This window comes from Zea mays, chromosome 6, assembly GCF_902167145.1.
Source record: "Zea mays cultivar B73 chromosome 6, Zm-B73-REFERENCE-NAM-5.0, whole genome shotgun sequence".
Lineage (NCBI taxonomy): Eukaryota > Viridiplantae > Streptophyta > Magnoliopsida > Poales > Poaceae > Zea > Zea mays.
In genome coordinates, this window is record NC_050101.1 from 51,610,587 (window position 1) to 51,617,698 (window position 7,112).

Below are 7,112 nucleotides of genomic sequence, written 5' to 3' on the forward strand. Positions count from 1 at the left end.
TTTGATGTGGCAGAGACTAAATTTTAGTTGGGTGGAACTAAATACCCCTAAGATAAATTTAAATGGTTTTAAAAATTATTTTTAATTTAAATATGAAATAAAATAACTTGTCCTCTAGTTTAATAATTTTCTAGATCTTCTAATAACCAGCTCGATTATTTTACTATATATTTTTTTTAAAAAAAACGGAGTAGTTATAAACAGGACTTTAGTTTGTCCCTCGGCACACCGCACACCCTTGCTTGTCTCCAGGCGTACTTGCGTTTAGCGTCTCTTCCCTGCTGCCATCTCTGTCCGGAGGGCAAGCCATGGCGGCGGGCGGGGACGGCGTCGCTCGCCAGGCGGAGCTCCGCCGGATCGAGGGCAACATCTGCTTCAAGAAGGCGCGCCTCGGCGCCGCCATCGACTGCTACACCGAGGCAAGACATCTCCCGCTGCCCTCCTCCCTGGCTTCCCCAAATTCCCCCCGCCCGTGTCCTCCATCCACTCCCGCGAGCTGGCTATAGCCCTGAGCTCAGAGATTCCTTCCAATTTCAGAACGCGTTCCGCCACGATGCGATTCACGCCTCCTCCTGTCCTTTGATCCCCTGCAAATGCAATGGCCTCGTCTTCTTCTTGTTTGGAAATTTGCCACTTAAACGTTGGCTCCTTGACTGTGTCATGTGTCCATGTGTGTCGATTCTGAAAGATTCCTTCTCCTTGGGTGTTCAGTTTCTTGATTGATGAAAATTGCCTGGCTAACTAATCTGTGTTTCCTCGCCAGGCAATTGCGCTCTGCCCCGACGTCGCCGTCTACTGGATCAATCGGGCCCTGTGCCATTTCAAGCGCAAGTGAGCGACTTTACTTTTTGTTGCCTCCCTTCCTGGCAAGAAAGAAACAAACGTCTGGAATAGTAATCTTTGTGCACAGGGAGTGGGCCAAGGTCGAAGAGGACAGCAGGAGGGCTCTTGCGCTTGATTACACTTTAGTCAAGGTCACATTCTTGTTTCTTCTTTCGTCTCAAAACTAAAGCGCCGACTTCAGTTACCTCTACATTATGTAATCGCTATTCTTAACTAACCGTTTGACACCAATAAAGATACAAAAGTAAGTAGCCGTGATTATTCCGTTCCTTGTGTGATGTAGGGGCACTATCTGCTGGGGTGTGCGCTACTCGAGAAGGAAGAATCTGCTCTTGCTATCAAGGAATTCGAAAAGGTTTACCTCAACCGTTTGTCTCTTGCACGCTTGATGTGAGTTTCCTTGTGTAGGAGTGATTCAATTCACTCGTAGGGCTAGTTTGGAAACTTTAATCTCCTCCGGAATTGGAGGGGATTGAGGAGGAAATTAGTTCATTTCTCTTTAAATCCCAAGTTTAAACCATGTCAAACCGTGTGTGCCCCAAGTTTGTTGAACTGCTGGGCTGCATTTTCTTCTGGACATGTTATCCATTTTTGCCCGTCTTGCCATGATTACATCTTGCCCCTGAGACACCAACTAGAAGCATTAACTTTAAATTTCATATATAAGATTTCCATTTATGATAAATAAAACAACAAAATACTACCATACCAGAATGTGAGATGGCGCTGACCTCTGAGCAATGATAACTACCATTAACAGTTAACTTGAAAGTTTCTAGACTTGTGCAAACATGTGGCTGTTTCATGCATCTAAGTTTTACTTACCTTGTTAATCCTATTAAGTTGTTTTCTTCACCTTATAATGCAATTCCAGCATAGCTATACATATTTCCAGTTATTCAAACTTTCAGTAGCAAATAGCAATGGTCAATAGTACTCTATTATTATTTATATATTGCATAACATTGTCATGATATCCTGTTTCCTCCGTTATGTGGATAAAATATGCCTTATTGGTACTTTACTTTTGAGAAGTAGAAGCACTGCAAGGAAATAAATGTGTAAAATAGTATAGTCCTGGGTTTGTCTCCCTGCGAACTATGAAATGCCGTTGAGTCACAGGGAAGGGAATCTCGGTCGGTTTTTACCGGTAACCGGTAAAATTTCCCGTTCCCACTACTAAACGGGAAACGAAAAGGTTCGGGTTTAAGTATATTTCGGTTTAGAATTTGAAAATATGAAAGTCAAATTCTGGTCAACAAAACGGTTTTCAAAAAATGTAACGAGATTGTAATCCCTGAGTCATAAGCTTTAACGGCCTATATATTAATAACTAGTAACATGCTAAGGCCCCGTTTGGTTAGAGAGACTAATCTTTAGTCTCTGGTTTTTAGTCTCGTTTAGTCTATATTTTGCCAAACGGAGGGACTAAAGTATGGACTAATTGACTTTTAGTCTCTAATCCCTCACATGGGTGGTAAAGGGACTAAAGGGCAACATTTACTCCAATTGCCCTTGCCTAGAAAACTGACGCGAAACAAGAAAAGCGGTATTTTGGTCTTTATGTGTTGCATTTAATATATTTAAAATCTGTTTAGTCCCTACAACCAAACAATGTAGGGACTAAAGTTTAGTCATGAACTAAATTTTAGTTCTAGGACTAATGGAACCAAACGGGGCCTAAGGCTATGAGGTTACCTGATTCCTTTGCTAAGGTGGCTAGATGGGTCATTGCAAATACACTTGTATATTGACATCCTTGTTTAGTATATTGTTTTGACTACGGATACTGATGGTCCTGTCCTGTCACATTATTTCTAAGCTCTTGCCTTATCATGGGAAACAGGCTCTAACTCTCTTAAAGTCTGTGGATTCAACGTATGAAATGGCTGAGGACATTTGGCAGGTCCTTGCAAAGGCAAAATACTTAGATTGGGAGAAGCATTCCACTGAACGACTATGGAGGATGGAAAGTTTGAAGTATGTTAGATATTAAACCTAAAACAACACAGCACTATCATTTTGCTCTAGATCATACTGTGCTTATATTGATATGGCTGATTGGTTGAAGTTTCTGGCTATTGAAGTCTCTTAACAGAAGCGTATCCCCGTGGACATGCAGGGAAGCTTGTGAAACTGCTCTGCAGGAGCATCACTTTCTAACTGGTACACTTGAGGAAGACTCCAACAGGTCAGACAACGAGTATTCAGAGCAAATTAAACTACTATCAGAGGTCTTCAGCCAAGCGACAGTCGCCGATACACCAACAGATGTATGAGCAAATACTCTGACCAAACTTTGTTTTTTTTGGTAACTCTTTGGTTTCTATGTCTGATCTAAAACTGCTGCTGCCATGCTGTAAAACCTAGGTGCCCGATTACCTTTGCTGTCAGATAACATTCGAGATCTTCCGAGACCCAGTGATCACACCGAGTGGTGTAACATATGAGAGGGCTGTACTTGTTGAACATCTCCACAAGGTGTGCCCTTCCGCTGACGTGAAGCTGTTTACTTTTTGTATGTACACAAAATGACAGCAGAATTTTGCTCTAGCAGATGTGGTTACCATAAGCCTAACCTAACCGCTGTGTTTCCGTAACAGGTTGGCAATTTCGACCCGGTGACGCGAGAACCTCTGAAGGAGCATCAGCTGGTTCCGAATCTGGCCATCAAGGAAGCAGTGCAGGCCTACCTGAAAGAGCACAGCTGGGCCCACAAGTTGAACTAATTGGATGCCGTGTGCTTTGCTGACTGCAGATGCTGATAAATCGGGGATGGCCTGTTATTAGAGTTAGATTTTATGTTGTGTTGGAATGAGATTGATTGGATAGCTCGATTCATCGTTCTTAGTATTGATTGGGTAACTTGACCTGTAACTGCAATTCTGCAAACACTCATTGGATGGATGTAATGAAGCAAGTGTACATGAAACATTGGTTGGTTCAGCTCACTGCATGTATATGGTTGCAGCATTATATATGGTTGGTCGTAGACCCAGTGGGCCTCAAACAAGTTAGGCCTAGTTTGGATACTCTAGTAATGAGTGGGATTGAAGTGGATTAAGATGTATTGAGAGAGTATTTGATGTATTGGGGATTTACACCCTCTCCAATCCCTTCAAAACACTCCAATCCTAAAGTATCCAAACTAGGCCTTAGGTGGGCCGGCCTCTATCCAAGGCCCAGCCTTTTACTTGGCGCTGACAAGACAAAAGAGAGGAGACGAGAAAGAAAACAAACCCTAGCCCGCTACCCCTGCCCCTTCTCTCTTCGTCGCGCCTCCGCCTCCGCCGTCGTAGCATCCTCCTCCGCCACCTCGGCCATGGCGACATCCCCAGCGCTCCTCTTCCCTTCTCCCTCCTCGGCATCCTCTGCGCCTTCGTCGGCGCGGGTGGAGGCAGTGGTGCTTTTCAACGTCTGCGACAGCTACGTGCGGCGCCCGGACCAGGCGGACCGCGTCATCGGCACCCTCCTCGGTTCCCTCCTCTCCGACGGCACCGTCCACGTCCGCAACTCCTATGTCGTCCCCCACAGCGAGTCAGCCGACCAGGTCGGCTCAGATCACATCTCCAACGAACTCACTCGTTCGTTCGCATTGGGTTACTTGCTGATGATTGGCGCTGATGCAGGTCGCCATCGACATCGACTACCACCATAACATGTACGCCTCGCACCAGAAGGTGAACCCCAAGGAGGTCATCGTCGGATGGTGAGCAACCATCCCCTGGGCTCACAATTCTACATCCATAGCGCGAAACTAGGCATTTTAGGCAGACTCCGATTATATGCAATAGCTGAATCCCCAATGCAGAGTAACTTTGTTTTGGGGCTGTATTAGTTTTAGTGGATGCAGTCATTTTTTTTGCATCAAATGCACCACACGTCTTGTTGCTAGAATACGAGTTTGACATTACATGCCTGATTGCAGCTACAGTTATTGTCTTTTTTTATTGCATTGTGGACAGAATCAGAATAGTTCCTTCTTTGTGCTTCACAATAATTGATGGGCTCAGAGTTTAACATTACATGCCTGATTGCAGTTACAGTTAGTTCCTTCTTTGTGCTTCACAATAATTGATGGGCTCAGAGCTATATTTCGTGTCTGTTGGTTTGATATCATCGAAAGAACATTCCCAAGCACTAGAAAAGTCACTTCGAAAAGTCTGTGAATTAATTTACCAAGTATCCTTAATGAACTTTTTGAACCTGTTTGATACATATCTACTGTCTGTTTGTAGGTTCTCGACTGGATTTGGTGTTTCTGGGGGGAGTACGCTCATCCACGAGTTCTATTCAAGGGAAGTACAAAACCCCATCCATCTTACAGTCGACACTGGCTTCACTAGGGGGGAGGCTTCCATCAAAGCCTACATCTCATCCAATCTGTCCCTCAGAGATAGTCAACTCGCTGCACAATTTCAGGAAATCCCTCTGGATCTGAAGATGATTGAGGCGGAAAAGGCTGGATGTATGTTACCGGTGAATAGCAGATATATACCTTCTATCTGGGGGAGATCTCATTTTGCACCTGTATTAGTTGGTCCTTCTGTTACTGTGTTGAACTTCTCAGGAATAGTCACATCAGTAGTTGGATTTAGTAATAATGTCTCTGTTTCTATTTCTGTTTCTGTATTAATTTCTCGTAGACAACTGATGTTTGTAAGAACCATATTTTGCTCTGCTACATCCTCAGTTTTAGTAGCAGAACATTTTGAAGCTTCCATCACTCTTACTACCTTCTGTTACAGTTGAGATCCTGAAATCTACTATGGTAGAGAAGCTCCCCAATGATCTGGAAGGAATGGAGTCATCGATGGGGAAGCTTTACATTCTTATCGATGAGATCTACAAATACGTCGATGATGTTGTGGTAAGCATCTCTCCTGTGACCATTTCCTATTTTGTTTGGATGAGAGTGTCAACCGTCTCTGTATGACGTTGTAGGAAGGACGCGTGGCACCCGACAACAGAATTGGAAGGTTCATCTCTGATTCTTTTGCTTCGGTGCCGAAATTGTCCCCGGCTGCTTTCGATAAGCTTTTCAATGACAAGATTCAGGTAAATTACTTGTGCACCCCTTTTGATGCCAGTGTGGATGGTAACCTTGCTGATGATCTAATTAATAATCACTGACCCCACAGGATAACCTTGCGCTGGTATACCTGTCAAGCATCACAAGGACACAAATCAGCATCGCCGAGAAGTTGAACACTGCTGCTCAAGTGCTGTAGGTTTGGCGGTGTGGCATCTGGTTTGGACGTGGATGGCTTGATGCTATCTGTGATGCTTGGCGTAAGTGTGATTGGTGACAGAAATGCATTTTTGTACTCATTATTATTATTGCTAAATGAGAGACCTGATGGAAAGGGTTAGCCAACGATGAGATCCCATAATGTTGCCAGAATGCCAGTAGAGTGGTGGATGGCGAGATGTTTCTGTTTGGATAGTATTCTGTGCTCCAGGTTGAATATTTGTAATGCTCGTTGGTTTTGTGTAGCGACACATCGGCAATGTGGAGCAATGAAGAGATTTGCTCCACATTTTACGTCGTCATTTAGAGGTGTGGTGGCATGCAATGTGATGCTGTTGTTGCAGGAAAATCGGTTTTGCTGTCCTGTTATAGCAAGCTTTCCTCCTGCGGCCCTGCTTTTCATTTCCCTCTTGATTCTTGCCTCTGCCCTTCGAAACCGGTCTAGGCCGGGAACAATCACGTCATCCCATGTTATGTGTCTAGCCTGAACGAACCGTCCGCTACTCTTTTTTTATTATAATATAAGATAATGATAAGAAGCTATTCAAAATAAATACATCACAGAGAAACAAAAATGGACTATTCAGATTTGACAATGAACTAGTGGCAAACAGTGTTTGCGTTATGTAGATTGGGGAGAGGAATGGAGGCTCAAAATCATGTAGATTGGGGAGAGGAATGGAGACTCAAAATCCTGCAACAGAATCTGCATTTGCTAAACAGAGAAGGCAAGGATTGTTACACTCGGTTCTAGGGACAAAACTAAATGCATAGCATATGTGGGTCAGGATTTATTCCCACACATATGTTGACGTCACAAATGTAATATATCAAAAGACAATGCAATAAAGGCGTAAATTGAGTAGAGTACTTTATTACATCATCTGAATCATTGTATCTTTAACAATTATCAACATCAAAGTAGGGCAAAATTTAAATATGGGCACTCTTCCATAGGAAGGCGACTGGCGCATTGTTAGACTTAAAACTCATCATCGTCATCAGCGAAGTCTCCAAC

At 43.6% G+C, this 7,112-nt stretch overlaps 2 protein-coding genes across 6 annotated transcripts; both read left to right on the forward strand.

Annotated features, from left to right (window-relative positions):
• Positions 1–225: 225 nt before the first annotated feature.
• Positions 226–3,932, forward strand: LOC100282870 (STIP1 homology and U box-containing protein 1). Of its 5 annotated transcripts, none has more exons than NR_178075.1 (8): positions 226–419; positions 764–831; positions 911–974; positions 1,127–1,198; positions 2,690–2,823; positions 2,931–3,116; positions 3,214–3,361; positions 3,447–3,932. NR_178075.1 is itself a non-coding variant. In NM_001412211.1 (8 exons), the coding sequence occupies exons 1-8, from the start codon at positions 309–311 to the stop codon at positions 3,593–3,595; spliced, it is 897 nt and encodes a 298-aa protein (NP_001399140.1). In that variant the 5' UTR covers positions 226–308; the 3' UTR covers positions 3,596–3,932. The 5 variants fall into 5 exon arrangements, 2 of the variants coding, with proteins under 2 accessions (NP_001399140.1, NP_001149248.1); NM_001412211.1 differs by having other exon boundaries at positions 2,966–3,116; NM_001155776.2 differs by having other exon boundaries at positions 2,966–3,116; positions 3,214–3,324.
• Positions 3,933–4,092: 160 nt separating this feature from the next.
• On the forward strand, positions 4,093–6,462 carry LOC100272886 (STIP1 and U box-containing protein 1). The gene is made up of 6 exons (NM_001147339.1): positions 4,093–4,393; positions 4,473–4,552; positions 5,082–5,311; positions 5,592–5,713; positions 5,788–5,901; positions 5,985–6,462. Exons 1-6 carry the CDS (start codon positions 4,166–4,168, stop codon positions 6,072–6,074), a joined length of 864 nt encoding a protein of 287 aa, NP_001140811.1. The 5' UTR covers positions 4,093–4,165; the 3' UTR covers positions 6,075–6,462.
• The last annotated feature ends 650 nt before the right edge of the window (positions 6,463–7,112 follow it).

Coding starts and splice junctions, on each gene's coding strand:
- LOC100282870 (NM_001412211.1), top strand. CDS start 309: ATGGCGGCGGGCGGGGACGGCGTCGCTCGCCAGGCGGAGCTCCGCCGG. Junction 832..910: donor CTGTGCCATTTCAAGCGCAA/GTGAGCGACTTT, acceptor CTTTGTGCACAG/GGAGTGGGCCAAGGTCGAAG. Junction 2,824..2,965: donor TGGAGGATGGAAAGTTTGAA/GTATGTTAGATA, acceptor GTGGACATGCAG/GGAAGCTTGTGAAACTGCTC.
- LOC100272886 (NM_001147339.1), top strand. CDS start 4,166: ATGGCGACATCCCCAGCGCTCCTCTTCCCTTCTCCCTCCTCGGCATCC. Junction 4,394..4,472: donor ACAGCGAGTCAGCCGACCAG/GTCGGCTCAGAT, acceptor GCGCTGATGCAG/GTCGCCATCGACATCGACTA. Junction 5,902..5,984: donor TTTTCAATGACAAGATTCAG/GTAAATTACTTG, acceptor CTGACCCCACAG/GATAACCTTGCGCTGGTATA.